The sequence below is a fragment of the Oryctolagus cuniculus genome, chromosome X (genome assembly GCF_051225735.1).
Source record: "Oryctolagus cuniculus isolate XC-2025 breed Fujian yellow rabbit chromosome X, ASM5122573v1, whole genome shotgun sequence".
NCBI classification, from domain to species: Eukaryota; Metazoa; Chordata; class Mammalia; order Lagomorpha; family Leporidae; genus Oryctolagus; species Oryctolagus cuniculus.
The window spans coordinates 50,607,791-50,632,264 of NC_142888.1; the positions used below are offsets into that span (position 1 = coordinate 50,607,791).

The 24,474-nt window shown below is 55.1% G+C and overlaps 1 protein-coding gene across 3 annotated transcripts; it reads left to right on the forward strand.

Annotated features, from left to right (window-relative positions):
* Positions 1 to 169: 169 nt before the first annotated feature.
* Positions 170 to 24,219, forward strand: NLGN3 (neuroligin 3). 3 transcript variants are annotated; one of them, XM_051827185.3, is made up of 8 exons: positions 170 to 308; positions 2,776 to 3,396; positions 4,110 to 4,169; positions 8,063 to 8,122; positions 9,773 to 9,922; positions 17,474 to 17,659; positions 20,939 to 21,728; positions 22,343 to 24,219. In XM_051827185.3, exons 2-8 carry the CDS (start codon positions 2,940 to 2,942, stop codon positions 23,184 to 23,186), a joined length of 2,547 nt encoding a protein of 848 aa, XP_051683145.1. In that variant the 5' UTR covers positions 170 to 308; positions 2,776 to 2,939; the 3' UTR covers positions 23,187 to 24,219. The 3 variants fall into 3 exon arrangements, with proteins under 3 accessions (XP_051683145.1, XP_051683146.1, XP_051683147.1); XM_051827186.3 differs by lacking the exon at positions 4,110 to 4,169; XM_051827187.3 differs by lacking the exons at positions 4,110 to 4,169; positions 8,063 to 8,122.
* Positions 24,220 to 24,474: the final 255 nt, after the last annotated feature.

The window sequence follows — 24,474 nt, forward strand, 5'->3', positions numbered from 1 at the left end:
GTAACTTGGCGGTGTGAGGTGTGAATGTAAGACAAGGAGAAGGAGAGAGCATGAGCAGAGCGGGTTTAAGCATGGGGGAATTGGGCCATGCCCCAGGACTTGAGCCATCTCTGGCACAAAAGGAGTTAATGGCAGGGACCGCGCCCCCCCGTGTCCGGGCACGCGCAGCGCGCCCCCTTGGTGCGCGGGCACAGCAGCCAGGCTGCCGGAGAGCTGATCTCGGGGATTCGGGTGCGGAGCCCTTGGCCTGGAGGCGATATGGGTGGTCCGTGGCCGGGTTCAATCGCTCGCAGCAGCCCGGGGAACAGGTGAGGCCGCCTGCCCCGGTCTCTCATCCTCTAGCTGTCCATACCTTGCCCCCATCCTATCCCCTCCCAATTTCTGGCTCCTTCACTCCCCAGCCAATGGCCCCCCATCCCTTTCAACCCCATGTTCTCGATCGGCACCCCTGACCCCCCCCCGCCCTCCCCCCGCAGCTTCTGTCCTCCACCTCCTCCCTAAATCCCGCATCCCTATCATCCTCCCGCCCATGGTCCCTCTGTTTCCACAGCGCAGCCCGCATGCTCATCAAAATACCCCTCTCGAGGGCCCCCAGCCCCATTCCTGTCTTGCACATTGCCAGTCCCCCCTCCCCTGCAGTGCAGCCCCATCCCCCTTCCATCATAGCATCTCATAGCCAGGCTCCCTCCCCCACTCTCTGCAGCCCCCCCACCCAATGGAGGCCTTTATCCTATCCTCCCCCATTCCAGCGCAACTCCATCCCCCGATCCCATTCCAAACCTGGGGCGCCCCCAATACCGCAGTTCTCAATACCGGTCCATTTCTGCACAATGCCCCTCACCCAATACTGCTCCAGCCCCCAGAGTGTCCCCAGATGCCATTCTTATCCCCGGCATTGCTGCCTTCCCTTGTCTTCTCCCAAATTGCAAGTTGGACCAGGATGGAAATCTTGGCCTTGGGGACTCACAGTGGGTCCTAGGGTACAGAGGGCGTTTGGGGGTCGGTCGGTTTGTCTAGGTGTTTGCGGGGGAGGGGCTACAGGGAATTAACTCAAAGGGGATTTTGGCATTTGGCGCCGAAGGGTTACAGGAGAGGGAGGCATCTCGAAGGGGTTAATGGAATTTGTGGGGTGGGGTGGCACTGAGGGGGTTAATGAGGGGGGGTTGCTGGCGGGGAAGCCGTGTGAATGAGCGGTCTGTGCCCCAGAGTTGCCATGGAGACGGTGAATGGGGGGATTGTGTGAACTCAGCTGCGGACTACCCCCCCCCATACACACACACCCACCCACTCCCTCCTGCCCCACCTCCCTACTCCTACCCCTTCCTTCCCCCTCCCCTCCTCCCCTCCATCGGGGTGCATTCTGGGCAGTGTCTGGGATCTTCCCCCCCATACTTTGCTCCCCATTTCCTCTGAGCCCCCACCCCTTTGGTCAGTTTACCCACCCTTCCTCCTCTCTCCTCTCTCTGTCTCTGTCTCTCTCTCTCTCTCTCTCTCTCTCTCGCTCTCGCTCTCTTGCTCACTCTCTCTCTCTCACACACACACACACACACACACACACAAGCACACGCACACGCACACGCACACACACATTCTCATTCCCCTCTCGTGGTGGCCGATTGCCGGGCGTTCCCAATCGCCCTCCCCCACCCCTTCAGCCAGTTCTTAAAGGAGCAGAGCTGCAATCTTGGAAGGCGGGAGAAACGGAGAAAAGGAAATGTGCATGCGTTGTGCGTGTGCTTGGGCGTGCGCGTGTGACCGTGTGGAACGCCTGTGTGTGTGTCGGCTGTGTAACGGTGTCAGGAGGCCCGTGTGTCTGATGTGTTGCTATTTCTATGTCTGTCTCCACCCATGTGTTACCATTACGCTGTGTGTGTCTGGGTATTTACCTATGCGGATGTGTGTGATTAGGTCTCCGTAAGTCTCTGTGTGTGCCTTGTGAGGCTCTGGCTGTGGGAGGCGCTCTGTTGGACAGCGCGGGACCCGCTGAGGGGGTCTCTGGGTCTGGAATGCATGTCTGTGATCCCGGCATGGTCTCTCTCCCTGTCTTCCTTGAGTCTTGGTGGGTTTATTTCTATGAGTCTCCGAGAGTGTGTCCCCCACACTCCATTGTTTAATTTACACTGGACTTGGATGAGCATCGGCAGTGCCTAAGGTGCCTTGGGTCCTAGCATTTGGTGTGAATTAAGAAAGATCCGGCAGAAAGCACGAGGCTTAAGGATTTGGGAGCAGTTGAAGGCTGAGGGCAAATGGCCAGGAAGAGCGCAGGAGGGTCTGGGGACTCTGGTGAAAGACTGTCCTGCCCCTGCCCCTGCCCGGCCTGAGGGCAAAGGGGGTCTCACTGTGGGACCTTCTGCCTTGCTGCTGCTTTCTTTTCTTATGCGCAAGTGTCCCAAAGTGAGGTTAACAATCCTGCTGTCTCCTGCTCTGGAGGTCCCTGTGCGGGATCACTGGGAGTTCCCACAGCACGCTCAGGGGGTCCCTGGGCGGTCTCCCCCACCCCCTCCTACCACGTGCTACTCTGGCTCCAGCTGACCCTGATGAACTCCACTGGCTGTGCAGTTGAACTTGGGAACTGTGTACACTGGCACCAACCGTCGCTCAGGCCATCCCCTTGGATTTTTTGTCCAACCTCGGCCAGGTGCTGCATAGAATGGTTCTGACTGCCTGGTTCTGGAAGCCTGGGCGTGAGAATTGCCCAAGCCCAGCGGGACACCAAAACAGACTCCTGGCCCTTCCAAAGCGTCTTGGATGACTCGTCCTTCCCTCTTTCCACAGGCCTGTCTGGCCCTGAGGGAGTCCCCTTTCTGAAGCTGTGGTGCTCCGACGACCTGCTCCCTCACTTTTGAGGTTCAAGTCAGTGTGACCATGAAGGGGCTGCCTATTGGGCGGATGCTGTGACCCTGGAGTCTGCCTCTTCTGCCAGTCCCCCTGCCCGGAACATGTGGCTGCGGCTTGGCCTGCCCTCGCTGTCCCTGAGCCCCAAACCCACAGTCGGCCGCAGCCTGAGCCTCACCCTCTGGTTCGTCAGTTTGGTGCTGAGGGCCAGTACTCAGGCCCCAGCGCCCACGGTCAACACTCACTTTGGAAAGCTTAGGGGTGCCCGGGTACCATTGCCCAGTGAGATCTTGGGGCCTGTGGACCAATACCTAGGGGTGCCCTACGCGGCGCCCCCGATCGGCGAGAAACGTTTCCTGCCCCCTGAACCACCCCCATCCTGGTCTGGCATCCGGAACGCCACACACTTTCCCCCAGTGTGCCCCCAGAACATCCACACAGCTGTGCCCGAAGTTATGCTGCCAGTCTGGTTCACTGCCAACTTGGACATCGTCGCTACTTATATCCAGGAGCCCAACGAAGACTGTCTCTACCTGAATGTCTATGTGCCCACGGAGGATGGTGAGTGCGGCGACCTGCCACTGTGCCCCTCCCCGCCTCCCGCCTGCCCTGTCGTGTCGCTGGCTTGCATGTGGTGGCAAACCCCAGCAGCATGCGTCTGTCTCTCTGTGAAAATGCTTCTAACCATCACTCAGCTTGGCCTCCCCGCCCCCTCTTGCCCCCCTCCCCCTGCCCCGGTTCCTCCCTCTCCCAGCATTGTCCTAGCTCCCATGTGTGAGTGACACTGTTGCCAGGAGAGGGCCTGGTCAGGCCTCAGAGCTTTGACAGGTTAAGGTCCAGTGCTGGATGGGGGTCCCCCCCCCAGGGTGGGGGAGTATGAGTCAGTACCGGCAGCTGCCCTGCGGGAGGACGCTGGCTCCACCAGCACCCCCCCGCCCTCCCCCCACCACCACTATAGCCAATTCCACCTGCTTCAAAAGGTGGTAGGTGTGTGAGGCCAAGGGAGCTGGGCGTGGAGGGGGGTGGGCAGGGGTGAGCCTGGTGGGCAATGCTTAGGTGGCTCCTCTTTTCACTAGCTGATGCCTCCTCCCGCGGGGCGGGGGGGAGGATCACACAAAGGTAAGTGACAGAAAAAAAGGAGATGGTGGGACAGGCTCTCTGCCATGTGCCGTCTGCAGAGCGGCTCAGCTCTTGGGGCCTGGGGGTGGGGTGGGGGGTGCATGCCCCTGGGCAGAGGCCTCCTGTTATTTTTTAGTTTTTTATTCATTTTACAGTAAAGCGGATTTCCAAGGAATGCGCCCGAAAGCCCAACAAGAAAATTTGTAGGAAAGGAGGTAGGTAGCGAGCCGGCGGGGAGGGAGAGAGAGAGAGAGGGAGGGCTGCCTGCCCACCTGCCCTTGCCCCTGAGGACCTGGCCTTCCTCAAGCAGCCCAGTCTCAGGGCACAGTGAACAGGCACAGGGGCTGCCTCATCTGAGGGCCCTGGCTGCTTTTCAGGGAGGAGTCGGTGAACCTGAGAACAGGCTCAGAGCAGAAGCAGCAACCCCATTTCCCCCTTCTTCCAATCTCCCCAGTCCCAAATTCCACCCTAGAGTGAGTACCAAAGACAGAGCCAGCGGCTCGCGCGCTCTCTCTCTCTCTCTCCCTCTCTCTCTCTCTCTCTCTCTGTGACACCTCAGGAGAAACAGCCAAGACGGAGCCAGAGGCTCCGCCCTTTTGACAGTGAGCCACACGACCCTTCCCGTCCCCCCCCTTCAGTTGTTCCGTGGGTTGAACGTCTGGACCCCATCCTCCAGTCCTGAGGCTTAGACCCAGCACGTGTATGCAGGGTTAGTGACTGTTGCTATGCAGCCCGCACCGCTGGCCCCACCACCCTGCAGTCAGGGCCGAGCAGGCAGACCACCTATGCCTATGTCACCTATGCAGGTGGCGGAGCGTGGGGGCAGGGAGAGGCAAGGGGGTGTCTGGGAGCTCCCAGTCAGAATTCAGAAGGCAGCTTACACGATCTCCTGAATTTGAAATTCACCCTCTTGCTGAGAGGAATCTCTCCCGGCTCTGCATGCCACTTGCAAAACCCTTTGGTAGTTACCTCGTAAACTCCTCCTCCAGGTCTCTGGAGGCCTGTAAGGCAGGAGTCAGGATCCCAATTTTACGGATGAGGAAACAGGCCCAGGGAAGTGACTTGCTGCTGCTCAAGGCCGACCCCACCCCCCGTGCTGGTCTGTTGCAGAGCTGGGACCCAAACCTGGGCCTTTTTGACCCTTAGGGCATGTTCTTTCCACTGTAGCCCTCAGAGCCGGCCCCCATCGGCTCCTTCCCACCTCCTCAACTCAGAGAAGAAACAAACAAACAAAGAAAAGCTGACATGTGGATGGGTTGGACAGAATTAGAATCAGTAAGAGCCTAAGGAACAGGTGGAAAATGCCAGCCGGATCCGTGCAGCCCTTCGGCAGGCTTGCAGTTTGTTTTCCCGTCATGTCCCAGGGCAGGGTTTCTCAGAGTGGGGTCGCCCAGGTTCCTGGGGATGGGATATTCCCTACCGCAGAAGAAGAATTGCTGGAGGCACAGCCCAGGAACCGACATGCTGAGCAGGGGCCCTGTGCGCTTTAGGTGCCCACTGAAGCGTGGCGTGAGACACGATGCCTTGGGGACAGTGTTTCGCTGCATGCCCACGCGCAGCCCAGGACCGTACACACAAAGCCTGAGTGAGTCCCAGCTCTGCTGCCAACCCACGGTGAGCCCTTAGGCAAGTGCATCCCTTTAGGAGCCAGCATTGCCACCTCTGGAGTTGAGGTAGGGGACTGATGGGGCGTTTGTATTCCACTCACCCATAAAAGCATCAGGAAGCCAGCCTGTTAGACCTCTTAGGACCAGCTCCTGTGAGTTACTTGCTGGAGTGGGGTAAGGAGAGGAGCTGATATTAACCTTGACCGTTCATTAGGAACAATGACCTCCCCAGGGTTCTTCTGAAAGCTCGGGGTGGCCCAGGCCAGCCCTGAGAGTTTGGCCAGACAGCAGACTAGAAGCCCCCTACTCAAATACGAACATTTCCCCCATCATGACAATGGACTAGGGCAAGGTCATGGGCAAGGTGCTATCAGGATTTGAGGTAGAGGAAAGATTTAGACGTGACTAACAGCCTGATTGTTGCTCTGAAGAAGCTCCTAGTTAGGCATAAAACTCAGCTGATTTCCCTAAGGCCCCACGAGCAGTGGGTTCCAGACTCTGTGTGTGTGTGTGTGTGTGTGTGTGTGTGGTGGGGGAGGCGACATTTGCCCATTTAGTGTTCCAATTAGTTCCCTATGCAGGGCCTATTCGAAGAAGTAGGAATCATGAGAGCCACACCCAGAGGTGATTAGGGCTGTGGCATGCATAGGTCAGATGGGGTGGCCTGGTTGCCATCCTGCAGAGGCCCAGTGTTTGGGGACGGGGGCTGAGCCGTCCTGGGTGAGAAACATGACAGCAAGGAGTTACCGAGCAAGGGCCAACTTTCAAGCTGCAGCCGTCCAGGGACACTGTCAGAGTGGAACAGGGGGACACAGCTTGCAAGTCAGGAACAGCCGACGACAGGAAGTGAAGGGGGTTTCTGGGGCAGAGCTGTCCCGCCCCTCAGCCCCGCCCCCGCCCGGCAGAGTGGGAGGAAATCCATGTGTCGGGAGGAGGGAGTCCTGGCAGTCTGATGGGTTGGCTTCTGCGTGGGTGATGATGTCTGCGTCCCAGCGGGTTTCTGAGGGCACTGCGGGCAGGTGTTGAGCTGACGCGGGAAGACGGTAGGTGTTCCCAGAAGTCCAGGAAGCTGGGAGTATGCTCTACCCAAGGGCTGGGCTCTAGCCCTAGTGGACAGGCCATCTTGTCGTATGAGGGCACGTCCCATTTTGATGGCTAGCTCTCGGGAAAGCCGGTCCCCAGAGCCCAGGTCGCCTGGGAAAGGGGGCTTTTCCTGCCTCCGGGCTGAGCATGAGCCCTGTTTTCACACACCGGCCGGTATCCAGACAGGAGAGCCCCCCCCCCCCCTTCAGAAGATGTACTTCTCATCTCCTTCAAACAGGAAGGAGAGTGGATGCCAGCCTACCCCCAGCTCCGGAATGTCTCTCTTCTCCCCTCTAGTCTCTTCTCTCCTTGCCTCACCTCTCCATGCTCCCATCTCTCTTCTCATCTGTTTCTTCCTTCTCTTTCTCCCATCCCAGAAAGGCGGCATGGTGCAGTGGAAAGACCATGGGCTTTGGAGTCAGGCAGACCTGGGTTTGACTCTCACCTCGAGCACCTCCTAGCTGTGTGATCTCGAGCAAGTCACTTAGCCTCTCTGAACCTCAGTTTCCCCATCAGTGAAACAGGAATAAAGATAGGGATGTAAGCATCCAACCATATGGCAGAAGTAGGGGGTATGGTACATGGTAAATATTTCAGTACATGGCAGGAGCTAGCACCATTATTCCTCTCTTGCTCTCGCTCGCTCTCTCTCGCTCTCTCCATTGTCCCTTTCTCCTATGCCCTTTCTACCTTCCCTCCCTGCATCTCTGGCTTTCCATCTCAGAGCAATGCTTGCTGCTCTCCAGACTGGTTCCTGCGGGCAGCAACCCCATTTGCCATTAACCAGAGCAGGGGAGGGCCCAGCGAGGAAGAGCAGAGAGCAAACTTCATTTCCCATCTTCTCCTGTGGGAATCAGGGTCAGCTGAGGCCTGGCTCCAACCCCCACGCACTGGGCCCTGGGAGCTCAGGCTTGGGGTCCCTGGTACACATCTCTGCCCGAAACAACCTCACATGGATACCCACACATGCTGGCAATGTCATCCCTCACCCGCGGTACCTGCCCCTGTGTTCCAGCTCCACCTGCCTGGGCCCACATGTGCAGCCTCTTTCATGCAGAATGAATCCTCCCCTCCCCCACCCCCGGAAGTGGACCTCTGGCTCTGTGCCCTGGCCCACCTGCCGCTACCTCCTTCCTAACTGGGAAGGGAATTGGTTGAGATGGGCTGATGGGGACAGGGAGGTGGGGCAGGGAGGTGCAGGGAGGCCAGCACAGCAGAGGCCTGCAACACCATCATCCTGATAAAGGTCTGGGCCTCAGCCCACCCATTCCCTCAGTTCTTGCCATCCCTCCTGCCTGTCCTGGGCTCAGGCCCAGAGCTGGCTTGCTGGGCCACACTGCAGTCATGCTGTTTTTGAATTCTCTCTCTGTTTTGTTCTCTGTTCTGTGCTGTTGTGTCTCCCCGTGTCTGGTCCCCAGGATCCGGCGCTAAGAAACAGGGCGAGGACTTAGCGGATAATGACGGGGATGAAGATGAAGGTATTTGGGGGCTGCAGGGCGCGGCGGCTGGTGCATGGCACAGAGCCCCTCCCCTTCTCGATGGGGAGAAGCCCCATCTGTCTGTCTGTCCGTCCGTTGGTGTGTTTCTGTTCCTGTACAAGGCCGACGGGCTGTTCCTCCATCTTTGGCCGCACTGGCCACTGGGAGTTCCAGGGTGATGGACATGGCTGGCAGGAGCAGGAGCCACAGCAGAGCCACGGGGAAGGCATCCTCCTTGCCCCAGTCCCCCAATCCCATCTTCTGTGGTTCCCGGGCACCTGCCTCTGCTGAACACAAGGAGAAAGGAGAGGAAAGAGGGATGGCGGGACGGTGGGGGTGGGGGGATGAGGCACGCGGGATACTAGATGGCCAGACCATCCCTGGGTTTCATTGCGGAGACTCCTGCGTCTCACAGGGAGCCTGGCTCCTGGGAGAGGGGCCCAGCGGGACGGTGAACCGAAGAGTGAGACAGTAAGAACTGAAGGGGCTGGAGAAAGGCAATGCCTAGGCTCTCCCCAGCCTTCTCCCACAACAGAGCGATGGCCTCAGGGCCAGGGACTGCAGTGGGTTCGGAACAGGGCCAGAAAGAGTGTGTGGGTTCTAAGGGCAGGCTGAGGCCAGGACACCACGGCTGTCGCCAGACGGCATAAGATCCTGGGGTGCCGATCGCTCGATGGGGAAACAGGTTGTGTCCGCTCCACAGCAGTGAGTGCTGCCTTCTGCCTCCATGCCCTGCTCCTGCCCCTTCGCCCCTGGAGGGGCCAGCTCAGGGGGCCCCTTGGTGATGGGCAGGGCTGTGCTGGGGGGGGGGGAGGGTGGGTGTGGCAAACGGGGGGGTCCGCTCACACATGAGAGGCACCAGGCAGAGGGAATTAGGCCTGGAGCCTTCTTGTGACTGCCCTGGCCCCGTCGCCTCGCTGCCTGGGCTCGGGAGCAGCTGCCTGCCGGGCCCTTATTGAATGGCCTCTGGGGAGGCCCCCATCTTCATCTTAATGCTGACTGGGCACAATCGCTCGAATCCTTAGCTCTGCCTTACCCCCAGGGAGAATGGGGAAAAGGGCACGTGGCTGAGCAGCCTTGTCAGTAAGGCGCCCCCCCCCCAATCTCTGCCATTCACGCCCCTCTCCCCTCCTCCTTCCTTGTTCTGTCCCGTGCCACCCCTTACTCCCACACCTCTTGTCTCTGTCTGCACTGGGGGCCAGCTGCTGCCAGTGGCTGTTTTTCCATGTAACTGGTGTAGTCTTGGGGTTGCAGGGCTCCCAGCCCCCGGTTTTCTAAAGCCATGTCAGGTCCCAGGACTCCTGGGTGCCCAGGGCAGGGACTCAGCTGACGCAGCTAGGAGGCCAGCCCTCCCTCTTCCTGCTGCCCCCCCCCACCCCTCAGCCTAGCTGCCTTTAGCTGGGAGGCGCCAGTAAGCAGAGTCTCTAAAACACATGATGGAAGCCCAGAGGGCTCTGGCCAAGGCTTGAGCTCCAGGCCGAGCAACCCCACGCGAGTCCTGCCCGCAGGGATGGTGGTAGTGTCCTGGCACCTGGGATAGCTTTGCTGCCTGCACCCCCTCCCCCCACTCCCCCACCCAACCCAGGGCTGGCGGGGGTGGGGGAGGAAGGGCATCCTACCCAGCCTGTGTCTCACCCCTTCTCTTTGCAGACATCCGGGACAGTGGCGCTAAACCCGTCATGGTCTATATCCACGGAGGCTCTTACATGGAAGGGACAGGCAACATGATTGACGGCAGTGTCCTCGCCAGCTATGGCAACGTCATCGTCATCACCCTCAACTACCGGGTTGGGGTGCTAGGTACGCCTTCCTGCCAGGTGCCTAGAAGGAAGACTGACTTCTCAAAGCTGGGAGGAAAGAATGCCTGGGGCAGGGCCGGGGGGCAGTTAAGCCTTGGCTCTTTAACTGGTGTTCATGACCATGGTAAAAATGCTGTATGGCCATGGGCCCTAGCCAAATCCTGGCAGCTACCCCAGTGTAGGGACCACTGGAAATCCAAACTTCACACCTTCTCTTAGGTCCCCAGTCAATTCCTTGCTACCAGGATTTTGGCTGATGAGTTTTGTAGGGCCTGTTAAATTTTCTAGTGTCCTCTCTTCACGCCTACACACACAGACACAGACACACACACACACACACACACAGATTCCTTCTAGTGGACACCATGCCCATGCACCCATATACCCTCACACACCCACCCCAGCCACTCCCACACATGCACCTCCACAAAGCACACACGCTTAGCCCCACATCTGCATCTACACACCCCATCACCCAGAAAGACACTGTCCCAGGCATGCACATCCACCTACCCACAGGCTGTACACACTCCCCAGCCACACCCCACATGTACACATTTCTCTCACCCTTTGTATATGTACACACACACACACACACACACATTCTCATATACGTCTTCCCACCTCTCCACCCGTGCACACTGCACAGATCCACATCCCACTTTCATCTGCCTCCATCTTTATAGCCTACACCTTGCACAGCCACACCCCCACCCAAACTCCACACATGTATTCAAAAGATATACATGCACATAGGTATTCCTTCCACCTTACTCCCACACAAACACCTACCAATATCCCTCTACCCACCATACTTCACATCATCTACTCCATACCCCCACACACCACCCCCATACACAAGTCTGTCCCTCACCTTCCCCGTGTAAATACAAACCAATACCCCCTCCCTACACACATATAGCCTCACCTGTATGTCCACCCCATACATTTACAAATGCTACACATGCACACAGCCTCCCTGTATCCCTGCTTGCACATCTGCACATATCCCATGTCCTACACATATGTATTCCCCCTACATGTTCTAACACACACATGTAGATTTATGCATTTTTCCCATACATACCCTGCATGTGAAGGGCCTTCAAAAATGTTCACAGGAAATGCCATGTTGTAAAAAAACTACTCGTAAGTTGCAAGCATTTGGGTGCCCAAATGAGCTTATCTTTTCATTCCATTTTCCATAAACTCTTTGAAGTATCCTAGTCTATATACCCAATAAATAGACATGTGCTTGTTCCTTCACCTCACCCCACAAATCTATATGCATCCAGGTTACGTGGAGCTGCATCCGTGCATACATGCACACACACCTGTACTCCCTGGAAGCATAGCCGTGCCTCCGAACACACATCCTCCTGCTCTCTCACACGCTACCACCCGTTACACGTGCATTTGCACTCCATCCCAAACACCTCCTCGTACACACACACACACACACACTGCTGTGTACACACTTGTTTCAGCACTTTAAGCTGCCTCTCTATTCTGCACCTTCCTTGGTGATCTCCCAATGCCTATCTAGGGCCCAGGTCTTCAGGTAAACAAGCGCTTCAGAGAGGGTAACTAAGCATGTGGACCTGGCTCATCTGGACCCTGTGTCCCTGTAGTGCCTGGAGGAAGCCAACTTCCTGCCTGGAGGGTTTGTGTCCTCAGAGTTGCAGTGGGTGAGGGGAGGGCCTAGGCTGCTTGTGAAGCTGTAGGCCTCGGTACGGAGCCAGCAGTGAGGCATGGCTCACTCCATGGCCAACTGTTCTCACTGGTGCACTTCACTCTGTTGCTTTGCGCCTTCCAACCCTGGGGTGAGGCCCTGGTGGTGCATTTATATATGCAGAAGGCCCATCTCGGTTGACTTACCCTTATCACATCACTATGTGGGACAGAAAGAGACCTTTTTTTTTAGTTCAGATTGGAGAAATTATATTCCCTGGGAAAAAACAGAGTGTGTGTCCCCGTCAGTGGCACCTGGGACAGGTGGGGCTGAGAGATATGCACGCAGGGCATTACCTGGGCTCACACAGCCTGGTGGGCTCTGGACCCCATGATTCTGTCCCTGCCACTTCATCTTTCTGCTCTGCCTCCAACACCACAGCTGGATTCTTGCCAGCTGTTCTACCTTGTGGAGAAAGGGGATCTGAATTTCAGGGCGTCATTGCTGTGGGCTAGGTTGGGCCTACATTCCTGTCCTAGGCTCTTACCTCTTCCTTGGAGAAGCAGTCTAAGTACAGGCACAAACAGAATGTGAAAAGTGATAGTTTATTTACAAAGTGAGGAAAAGATACACATGCACACGTGGGCATTGTTCAGGGAAAGTGGGCCAGGAAAGGAAAAGAGAGAGGTTTTCATACCCTGCTCACTCTGGGTCCACGTGGTGGTGGTGGTGGGGGGACGGAGAGAGAGAGAGAGAGAGAGAGAGAGAGAGAGAGAGAGAGAAAGAAAGAACCCTTCCCTTTACCAGGTTCCTTATGAGCTTAGAAAGAGGTATGGTTACATGGTACCATCCCCAGGTCCCAGGCAAGAGGAGGTACATCCTGGGGAGGGGGTCATCTGATTGACAGGTGGGTGGATAGGGTTACGTGGGGCATAACACACACACACACACACACACACAGTTGTTACAGGCCAAAAGCAATTTTCCTTTCTTTTAACAATTTTAAAGACAGAGCTCCATTCTAGAAGGCTGATTTGGAGAATGCTAAGCTTTGGCCTCAGTGCCATGTTAGCAGGCCAGCAGACTGAGAGAAGGAAAAGAGAGCAGAGGAGAGGGGGAAAAGGAGAAGTCGAGAAGGGCTGGGGAGAAACGAGGACGAGAGCGCTGCAGGCAAAGGAAGGCAGAAAGGAGACAGAAGGAAGGACTGGGGATTTCGCCCAGACTGTGAAGTCTCCGCAGCATCAGCTTGGAGCTGTGGGCTGCACAGAAGGCTGACGTTGGGGAGCTTGCCCTGTGAGCGCCGATGCCCCGATTACATCACGGCCCCTTGGCGGCTCTAATCCTTAAGCTTCTACATCAGAAGTTCTTTTTTTTTTTTTTTTTTTTTGACAGGCAGAGTGGATAGTGAGAGAGAGAGAGAGAGAGAGGTCTTCCTTTTGCCGTTGGTTCACCTTCCAATGGCCACCGCAGCTGGCGTGCTGCGGCCGGCGCACCGCGCTGATCCGAAGGCAGGAGCCAGGTGCTTCTCCTGGTCTCCCATGGGGTGCAGGGCCCAAGCACTTGGGCCATCCTCCACTGCCTTCCCTGGCCACAGCAGAGAGCTGGCCTGGAAGAGGGGCAACCGGGACAGAAGCCGGCGCCCCGACCGGGACTAGAACCCTGTGTGCCGGTGCCGCTAGGTGGAGGATTAGCCTATTGAGCCGCGGCGCCGGCCAACATCAAAAGTTCTTAACCTGATGAAGCTATGGCCTCTCCCCAGAACAATGTGTGCACATACACACACACGCGTGTGCACACATATACACACACAATTGCATGGATACCCCTGAAATTCACCCAGGTTAAGAAGACCCTTTATAGCCTCCTCTCACTTGAATAACTAGAAGAACACATATAGGGGACAGGAGTGTTATTCTTAAGACTTGCTTATGTTGATGATGAAAATAATAAGCATACTTCCAAAAGTTCACGGAAAATGGAATTAAAAGGTAAGTTTATTTTAGTGCAAAGTTTTTGAAATTTGTGAATAGTTTTTTTTTAATTTATATATTTATCTGAAAGTCAGAGTTACAGGGAGAGAGGGAGAGGCAGAAATCTTCATCGGCTAGTTCATTCCTGAAATGGCTATAACAGCCAGGTCTTCTTCCGGGTCTCCCACATGGGTGCAGGGGCCTAAGCACTTGGGCCATCTTCTGTTGCCTTCTCAGGTACATTATCAGGGAGCTGGATTGGAAGTGGAGCAGCCAGGACTTGAACTGGCGCCCATATGGGATGCCAGCATTGCAGATGGCAGCTTAACCTGCTACACCACAGTGCCAGCCCCCCAAAGTTTTTTCAGAATACATATTTTCCATGAACTTTCTGAAGACCCCACATATGCATGGATTTTTTTATTACCCCAAACTGGCAAGGAATTATTTTTTAAAAAAAAGATTTATTTATTTGAAAGTCAGCGTTACACACAGAGAGAAAGAGAGGCAGAGAGAGAGGTCCTCCATCCACTGGTTCACTTCCCAATTGGCTTCCACGGCCAGAGCTGCGCCGATCCAAAGCCAGGAGCCAGGAGCTTCTTTCGAGTCTGCCACATGGGTACAGGGACCCAAAGACTTGGGCCATCTTCTACTTCTTTCCCAGGCCATAGAGAACTGGATTGGAAGTGGAGCAGCTGGGACACGAACCAGCATCCATACGGGATGCTGGCACTGCAGGCAGCAGCTTTACCCACTACGCCACAGTGCCGGCCCCTGGCAAGGAATTATAAACTGAGATTTCTTTGGAAGTTCTCCACCACTTTCTGTGTACCCTTCATTTCCTGTTCTGCAATGCAAATATAATCAATAAGCCACTTGATTGGGTTCTGGGTACAGACAAGATTTTTTTTTCTTGGCAGATGTAGAACAGGGGTTTGTCCCTGATGCTTGGGGACTGTGTTGTGAAGCTAAGGCTTTGTTATTCTCTTTCTCAAAGCATTCCAAACCACATGGCTGGTTCTGGACCCCAATTCCAGGCATTCATTCACTCTCTCTCCCAGCAGCTTCTCCTGAGCGCCAAGCCCAAGCAGACTGCTCACCCTGAGGGGCTTCTCTATCCTATATCTTAGATGAGTCATGTATGTTGAGAATGTCACAGGCTAATCCATGAATCCCCTCCAAGGCAGAGGGCTAGCTATTATTTGAGAAGCCCCCAGCGGGCTTGGAGCCAGCAAAAGAAAGGAACTCCAGCAGGATATAAGATACAGATATTCCTGGGGCTGAGGAAGTAGGAGCGTGCCAAGTTTTATTCTGGGTTCCAGAATTTAATCCTCCTTCCTTGCTCAGGTACCCTGCAGGCAAACTGAAAACCTGGCAAACGTCAAGCCTTAAGTGACACAAGTATCTGGTTTTGATACAATCTGTTGACAATCAGCTTACCATGTGTTGCAATATAAACTCAGGCGCAGGGAGACTGGCTCAGATATATTCTGATAGTTTCCACAGTTTGGTGTTTCAGCCTCCACTCTCAAGTGGTTTCTGGGGTGGCTGAGTTCCTGGGAAACTAGCAGTGACTACTCTGCCACACTGCCAGGTTTGGCGTGTTTGTAGTCAGTCGGGTCTGCTGTATAAGCTGCTCAAGCTTGTTGGATATTGAACTTCAAGCAGGACCCTTCTCAGAGTAAGGATTTTTTAAATTTATTTGAAAGGCAGAGTTACAGAGAGGCAGAGGGAGAGAGAGAGAGATAGAGAGAGGTCTTCCATCCACTGGTTCACTCCCCAGATGGCCAGAATGGCCGGAGCTGTGCTGATCCAAAGCCAGGAGCCAAGAGCTTCTTCGGGGTCTCCCACTTGGGTGCAGGGGCCCAAGGACCTGGGCCTTCTTCTACTGCTTTCCCAGGCCATAGCAGAGAGCTGGATTGGAAGTGGAACAGCTGGGACTCAAACCGGCGCCCATATGGGATGCCGGCACTGCAGCTGGCAGCTTTACCCACTATGCCACAGCGCCGGCCCCAGTAAGGATGTTTGATATGGCACCAGCCACATACTTCATTGTCCCGTATCTAGGGCTCATGGGACCCAAGGGAGCAGAGAGTGATGGTTAAATCCTCCCTGCTGGAGCCTTTGTTCCTCACCCAAGAAATTGGAGCAGTCTGCTCTACTAGGACCGAATGCACACTTTCCCTGAATGATGCCTTGGTCAAGGAAAAGAGAATATGGGGGAAGGAGAGAGGACTGACAGAAGCACTGAGGGAATTTGACCAGAGGGGCTCACAGCTTGGGCAGCTGGGTGGGATCGCGGTCAGCAGAGTACTTAAGGCTTGTGGAAGCAGCTACAGTTTCTCCATGGGGCAAGCAAAGGAGAAGCAAGCTCCCTTGTCTGCGGGAACCGGGACTCCTCCGTTCATCCTCATTTGGGCTTTCTCTGATGTCTCCTCGTTTCCTCCTCTGGAACCTGGGGTTAAAGGAGTCTTGTCACTAGGTCCTGGGGGGAATAACAAAGCCTTTGACATACTTCATTCTACCAGAGGTAAAATCAGTGACATGGTGGAAGATGAGCTCTTTTGTGGGAGCTAACTACAGAAGACTCTGGAAAGATAGCCATGAGGGCTTGTACCTTCTTTAGTCTACTGGAATTCAGCCCCCACCCATGGACTCCCTGGATGGCCAGGGAGCTCTGTGAGCTGCCAGGCCTCCTGAAACATGGCCTTGTGCAAAGTTCATTCCAGGTGCTGTGAGTGAGCTCTTAACTGTGGAGTCAAAAAATACTCATCCTAGTGTGCATTGGCAATGTCTGCAGGAGCGCTGCAAGTCCCCACCTGGAAAGACCCCTTCCGAAAGCTTAGGGCTGGAGAAGACAGAGCCTTCCAAAGAACCTGCCGATCAGGGGGAGAGAGATCAGTCTAAAATGGAAGCGGGGTGGGGGGAAATATAGGGCATCTCTGTGGGATAGCCAGCAGGTGGGCGGGAAGGTAGTCTCCATGGCAACAAGTCTCCACAGCAGCAAATCCCAGCAGGTGGGCGGGAAGGTAGTCTCCATGGTGATCTGTCTCCTCAGCAGCAAATCCCCGTGGGTGGGCGGGAAAACCTGTTTCTGTGGTAACGCACACGGCACTGACTTCCCCATTTGTCCGCCAGATGAACAAGATGGTCTAAGCCAGTGGCTGTGCGACTTTCATAGGCATCAGCATCACCTGGAGAGCTTGTTAACAACACAGATTGCCGGGCCCCAGGTCTTGGAGGAAGGGCAATGAGAAGTGCCCTGGGAATGAGGGCAGGGGGAGATTGGAGGCCCTGGCAAGAAGTGGAGGTGGACTCGTTCCTACAGGAAGGGCAAGGAGACAGAGAAAGATGGGGAAAGAGAACTAAATGCAGCTCTACAGTGTGCTGCACACGTTATACATGCTTATGCTCATTGGATCCTTCCCACCACTCTGTGAGGTATTTTTAGCCTCATTTTGCAGAAGAGGAAACTACGGCCCAGAGCTTTTAAATAACTTGCCCAAAGGCTATATAACTAGAATGTGTTAGAGCCAGGACTCAAACTAAGGACTGGCTGATTCCAAGCCCCCTGTCTTTCCTCCACATCTCACGAGATATTAGGATACTGTCCCTGGGTAATACAGCAGGGCAAAGAATGCTGACTTCTGGCCATTTGCAGTTCCTGCGATCTAAGGGTCTCACCTGCAGGCCCCTCCTTCCCAGCTGGATAACAAGCGGGAGACTGGGGACCACCCTTTCGTGTACTGCTGACACTAGACCTTGCAAAAAGGCAGCAATGGCTTCTAGTTGCGAGGTAGAAAGGGCCACGCGGCATGTTCACCCTCTATCCTCACCTCCCCGACTCCTGCCCGCCATCTTAACCCGAATCCTGCCTCCTCCTCTTCACTGTCCCCTCTGTTGAATCCAGGCTTCCTGAGCACCGGAGATCAGGCTGCCAAGGGCAACTATGGGCTCCTTGACCAAATCCAGGCCCTCCGCTGGGTGAGCGAGAATATCGCCTTCTTCGGAGGAGATCCCCGCCGTATCACCGTCTTCGGCTCGGGCATCGGCGCATCCTGTGTCAGCCTCCTCACACTGTCCCATCACTCTGAGGGTGAGTAGCTTACAGGGCCACCCTGAGCCCCAGGCCTTGTAGGCTCCAGAATGCCCAGCTCTGTGCCCCCAATATTGCTTTGCAGGGTGGCTGGGAAGGGAGGAATGGACCTGTTTCCTCTAAGGAAACAAGTGCCCTGAGAAAGCAAGGTTCTCCCGAGACGGGGGTCTTATTTGGGAGAGTAGAACTAGACTTGCCTCTCTGAAAGGACAGTAGTTCTTTTTTTTTTTAAGATTTATTTTATTTATTTGAAAGACAGAGTTACAGAAAGAGGTAGAGACAGAGAGACAGGTTTTCCATCTGCTGGTTGACTCCCCAGATGGCTGCAACGGCCAGAGCTGTGTCGATCCGAAGCCAGGAGCCAGGAGCTTCTACCAGGTCTCCCACGTGGGTGCAGGGGTCCAAGGCCTTGGGCCATCTTCTACTGCTTTCCCAGGCCATAGCAGAGAGCTGGATTGGAAGTGGAGCAGCCGTGTCTCGAACCAGCGCCCATATGGGATGCCAGCGCTTCAGGCCAGGGCGTTAACCCACTGTGCCACAGCACAGGCCCCAAGGACAGTAGTTCTTCTGGGGCAGGGGACCTCATTCCATAGTGATCTGGGGACGAAAATGAGTTTCTGAGTGTCAGAGAGACTCTCTGCCTTTCTCTCGGAGAAGCAAGTCCGTACGAGAAGGGAAGCGTCTCTGAGGGCGAGGTGGGTCTGAAATGAGAATCCCTACCCTGAGAGGTGGACTTCTGAGGGACAAGGGTCTATTATTGGACCCCAAACCTTCCCCCAGGTGACACAATACACCCAAGGGAGATTCTTTTTTATTTTTAAAAAAATCTTATTTATTTATTTATTTACTTGAAAGGCAGAGGAACACACAGAAAGGGAGAAACAGAGAGAGAGAAAGAGATCTTCCACTTGCTGGTTTATTCCCCTAAATGGCTGTAACAGCCAGGGTTGGGCCAGGTTGAAACCAGGAGCCAGGAACTCAATCGGGGTCTCTTATATGGGTGGCAGGGGCCCAAGTACTCCAGCTCTTTTACCTCCCGGGTGCATTAGCAGGAAGCTGGATCAAAACAGAGTAACTGGGACTCGAACCAGCCGCTCCCATATGGGAGGCAGGTGTCCTGAGTAGCAGCTTACCCCTGTGCCACAACTCCCACCTTGAGACTAATTTGGTTTTCACTTTATTTGAGAGAGAGAGAGAGAGAGAGAGAGAGAGAGAGAGAGAATCTTCTATCCTCTGGTTTACTTCTCATATGCCTACACCATGCAGGGTTTGGCCGGGCGGAAGCCAGAAACCTGGAACTCAATCCAGATCTCCCCATGTGGGTGGCAGGGATTCAAATAGTTGAGCCATCACCTACTGCCTCCCAGGGTGGGCATTAGCAGAAAGCTGGATTGGAAGCAAAGTTGCTAAGAATTGAACCGTGCGTTCAGATTTGGGATGTGGGCATTTCAACCAGCTGTACTAAATGTTCTCCCCCCAGACTTTTTTTTTTTTTGAAGGATTTGAGTTAGTAAGAGAATTGAAGTATAGCGCATGAAGGCCTTCTGAATCTTTTCTAAAAAGATTTATTTATTTATTTGAAAGAGTAACAGAGGCAAAGAGAGAGAGAGAGAGATCTTCCATCTGTTAGTTCACTCCCCAAATGGCCCCAAGGACTGGGCCAGGGCGAAGCCAGGAACTCCATCCTGGTCTTTCACATGGGTAGCAAGGGCCCAAGTACCTACTTTCCCAGGTGCATTAACAGGGAGCTGGATCAGAAGGGGAGCAGCCAGGACTCAAACCAGTGCTCTGATATGGGATGCCAGCACTGCAGGTGGCCTCTTAACCCACTGTGCTCCAACATCAGCACCCCAAGACTCATTTTAACCTCTCCCCTAAACAGGAGGCCACACAGGCCCCCACTTTTTTTTTTGCACGGCACAGAATGTTCTGTCCACCTCTGCGCTAGAGAGAACATTCTGTCTCTGCGAGGCAAAGCTGAGCTTCTCCTGAAGGCAACAGCTTCCTGAAATATGAAGTGACCTTTTCTGAAGTAAGGAAATCTGTGAGAAGACATGTTCTTGTTGTCAAAGCCAACGCCACAAATTGGTGAGGTTTTCACAGGAAGACTTTCAGTCCCTCAGAGACCTAGAAATTCTGTCTCTGCCCTCCAGGGTGAGGCTACCCGGGGAGGGAAGAGTCAGGTGGGACCTGCCTCGCGAAAGGGAGAGAACGTGTTCCTGGGTGACAGGAGCGGGAACAAGACTGTCTCCCCCTTTTTCCCCAAAGGCGGCTGAAGGACCGCTGTGAGGGCACTGCTTCCGACTGGACTCTTTCCTTTCCTGGAGGGGCATCGTGCTCTGTCTCATCGGGGCCCCTGTCTTGGGAAGCCTCGCTTCTTTAAAGATCCGTTCTCTTGATCTCTCTGGAATTGACTCATGGAATAGTGGTCTTGGGAAAAGTGAGGCTGTCTGTTGAGTTGTAATCTACATTTGTCTCCCTCTCTTTCTGCCCATGCAAACCGCCTTTCTCTCAGACATGCCAAATTCTGCCTTGGGATGCTAGGGCTAAGGAAAGAATGGTACCCTCTTTTTTCCCCCCTAGAGAGGGGAAGAATCGTCTCCTTTTTGAGTCTGGGGGACTGGCTGCCTCTGAGCTGTGGGGGAGAGTGGTGGGGGAGGCAAAATGTGGGTGTGAAGTTGCTATCAGTAGCTTCAGGAAAAACATCTCTTTGGAGACTGCACACTAGGAGGGCACGTGCCCTGGGCACCTTCAGACCCCAAGGCCTTTGCCCTCGAGATCTTTCCCCCACACTCCCCGAATGTGGGGCTCTTCTCCTGCCTGCATTTCTCATCCCTCATGAAAAAGACCCCTTTGTGGTATAAGCGCCAGCTCCCTGGTGGTGCGCTGGCACAGAGCGGGGCCCAGCTGGGCAGGAAGCAAGAAAGGAAGACAACGAGAGATAAAGAGAGGGCGCATAAGGAGGCTGATGTGTGGGACCCAATGGGTTAATTCTTCCTGGCATGTCCTTAACCCCCAAGTTACCAACCATCCCACCAGGCAAGGGAAGCAATGGAGACACCTGATGGTGGGGGGTGGGGTGGGGAGCTCGCCTTTCAGCGGAGGGCTCAGCAACCCTCCTCTGGGCCTAACCCCTCATCCACTGCTGAAAGTGTCCTTCTCCCTTCCCAGCCCATTCAAAGTGCATGGCGATCTCAGTGGCCAAGCAATAGGATGTTTTGTTGTTGTTGTGTGTGTGAGACACGACCGATCTGACCTCATGCTGCCTGTCTTCCATAGGGCTTTTCCAGAGGGCCATCATCCAAAGTGGTTCTGCTCTGTCCAGCTGGGCTGTGAACTACCAGCCGGTGAAGTACACCAGCCTGTTGGCAGACAAAGTGGGCTGTAACGTGCTGGACACCGTGGATATGGTGGACTGCCTTCGACAAAAGAGCGCCAAGGAGCTGGTAGAACAGGACATCCAGCCGGCCCGCTACCATGTGGCCTTTGGCCCCGTGATCGACGGTGATGTCATTCCTGATGACCCGGAGATCCTCATGGAACAAGGCGAGTTCCTCAACTATGATATTATGCTAGGTGTCAACCAGGGCGAGGGCCTCAAGTTTGTGGAAGGGGTGGTCGACCCCGAGGACGGTGTCTCTGGCACTGACTTTGACTATTCCGTCTCCAACTTTGTGGACAATCTGTATGGCTATCCCGAGGGGAAGGACACCCTGCGGGAGACCATCAAGTTCATGTACACAGACTGGGCAGACCGCGACAATCCTGAGACCCGCCGTAAAACACTGGTGGCGCTCTTCACCGACCACCAGTGGGTGGAGCCTTCGGTGGTGACAGCCGATCTGCATGCACGCTATGGCTCACCTACCTACTTCTACGCCTTCTACCATCACTGCCAGAGCCTCATGAAGCCTGCTTGGTCAGATGCAGCTCATGGGGACGAAGTACCCTACGTCTTTGGTGTCCCCATGGTAGGTCCCACTGACCTTTTCCCCTGCAACTTCTCCAAGAATGATGTTATGCTCAGTGCTGTTGTCATGACCTATTGGACCAACTTTGCCAAGACTGGGTAAGGAGAAAATGGTTTTTTTTTTTCCTTCTTTGGGACCCCCCCCTCACCCAGCATGCCGTCTCCTCTGCTCCTCTCTCTAAACCTCTTTCATCTTCCCTAAGATAGCCCCAGAAACTGGCTTGCCCTTCCTGCCTCCCCTTCTCCAATCTCTCATGCCATCTTCTTTCCTTCAGAACGTGTGTGGAGGCTTGGAACTCAGTTAGCGGTAGGACTGAGCACGAGTGAGAGTTCAAGGTCCACGGCCAGAGGCCACAGGAAGTGGGCATAAAGTACGTTCAGAAAGAGGCTTCGGAGGAGGGCCCTTAGCACAGCCAGGTGGCGGCAGGACTGACAGGTGCTCATGTGAAGAGAAGAAAACCCATTTGTAGCCTGATCTTGGAAGATGAGCACAGAGGAGGATGAGACGGTTTTCTATGCCGCTGCTCACTGTGGGGCCTGCAAGTTCAAGCCTAGGGGGAGAGAGGGAGGGGCCCTGAAAAAGACGGAAGTCCGGGGGCGGGGTATGTTTCCGACTGGGAAGAGGTTTAGGGGGTGGGTGTGAGAGGACAAACGCTGGGCCCTTTCCTCGTCTGGGTAGAGTGGTGACCCCAGATTTCCATGTGGTATTTCAGGGATCCCAACAAGCCGGTCCCCCAGGACACCAAGTTCATTCACACCAAGGCCAACCGCTTTGAGGAAGTGGCCTGGTCCAAATACAATCCCCGAGACCAGCTCTACCTTCACATCGGGCTGAAACCAAGGGTCCGCGATCATTACCGGGCCACCAAGGTGGCCTTTTGGAAACACCTGGTGCCCCATCTGTATAACCTGCATGACATGTTCCACTATACGTCCACAACCACCAAAGTGCCGCCCCCGGATACCACCCACAGCTCCCACATCACCCGCAGGCCCAATGGCAAGACCTGGAGCACCAAGCGGCCAGCCATCTCACCTGCCTACAGCAACGAGAACGCCCAAGGCTCCTGGAATGGGGACCAGGACGCAGGGCCACTCCTGGTGGAGAATCCTCGTGACTACTCCACCGAATTGAGTGTCACCATCGCTGTGGGGGCCTCCCTCCTGTTCCTTAACGTGCTGGCCTTTGCTGCCCTCTACTACCGTAAGGACAAGCGGCGCCAGGAGCCCCTGCGGCAGCCTAGCCCTCAGAGGGGAGCCGGGGCCCCAGAATTAGGAGCTGCCCCTGAGGAGGAGCTAGCGGCGTTACAGCTGGGCCCCACCCACCATGAGTGTGAGGCCGGCCCCCCGCACGACACGCTGCGTCTCACCGCCTTGCCCGACTACACCCTGACCCTGCGGCGCTCCCCTGATGACATCCCACTCATGACCCCCAACACCATCACGATGATCCCCAACTCGCTGGTAGGGCTGCAGACCTTGCACCCCTATAACACCTTTGCCGCAGGGTTCAACAGCACCGGGCTGCCCCACTCACACTCCACCACCCGGGTATAGCTCCAGCCCAGGGGCACAGCTCATCTCCCCGCCCCCCACCCCCAGCTCCCTCCCTCCCAGAGCCACGCACACATGCGCACACAGACACGCACACACGGACACAGACAGACATCTATGTATACGCACGCACCCACACCCTACAGCAGAACCACCTGCACAAACACAGACAGATGTGGACATGCACCCGCATGTACAGACAGCAACACCGATATGGAAGCAAACGTGAACAAACCCTGCAAACGGGGACGCCAAGGAGTCCTCGGCCAACCGAGGACCCGTGGGACAGCAGCTGCAGCCAGCTCCCTGAGCCTGACCACAGACACTCCTGGGGGGCCTGAAAGCCACAGCTGGACACCCCCTCGGTGCTCGCCTTCGGCCTCTCTTGGAACTGCACCACCGACCAACTCCAGACTCGGGAGCTGTCAAGAGCACACTAGCTCTTCCTCCCCCCACCCCCCAGACTTGGTCTTTTTTCTGGGTCTTGTTTTTGTTGATTTTTAAAAAAAAAATTTTCAAGCAAATGCTTTTTCAACCCATGAGTGCTAAGAGGCTGTGGAAGGGAGGTTCTCCGGACCCAGGTCGCTCTGGTTCTGGAACCCCCAGTGCTCACACAATCAGGCCAAGGGAAAGGACTCCTCCTCCTCCCTCCGAGCCCCCCCACCCACCCGAAAGAAACAGGTTCGAGCGAAACCATGGGGTGGAAGGAGGAAGGAGCTAATGATGGCTGGGACTGGAGAGTCGCAAGGGAGAGGCATCCGACCACCTCTGGGTCCCCATGGAGGGTTGCCCTGCTTCCCCCAAGGCCAGCAACATCGCCCTGGCTAGCCCGAGAGCCCTGAGATGTGGTGAACAAGGGCCTCCAGAGGCCATGTCACTTTGCCCCCACCCCCTCATCATCTGGGCTCTGCCTCTGCCCCACTTTCTTTACAGTCTCTTTTTGTGTCTGTCATTTTCACTTTCAAAAAGGCGGTGTTTTTTTTGTTGTTGTTGTTGGCTTTTTTTTTTTTTTAAAGAAAAGTTCTTAAAACACTAACGGAAACCCATGGAGTTTGTCCTTTGTAAAAATTTTAAACACAGTGTCTTGATATAAAAATAAAAAAAAAAATCCAGTTAGCACTCCCAACCCGCCTCCCTTGCACAGGCCTTGCCCCAGCAGACCTGGGACAGGGTTAGGAGTCAGGAGGGCAGGCGGCCGCCCTCTGCCTCCTGAGCCTCTTTAAGCTGATACAAATCTAGATTGCTCTCTGCTGGCCCCTGCAACCAAGGCCTTGCCAAAATCAATCAGGTT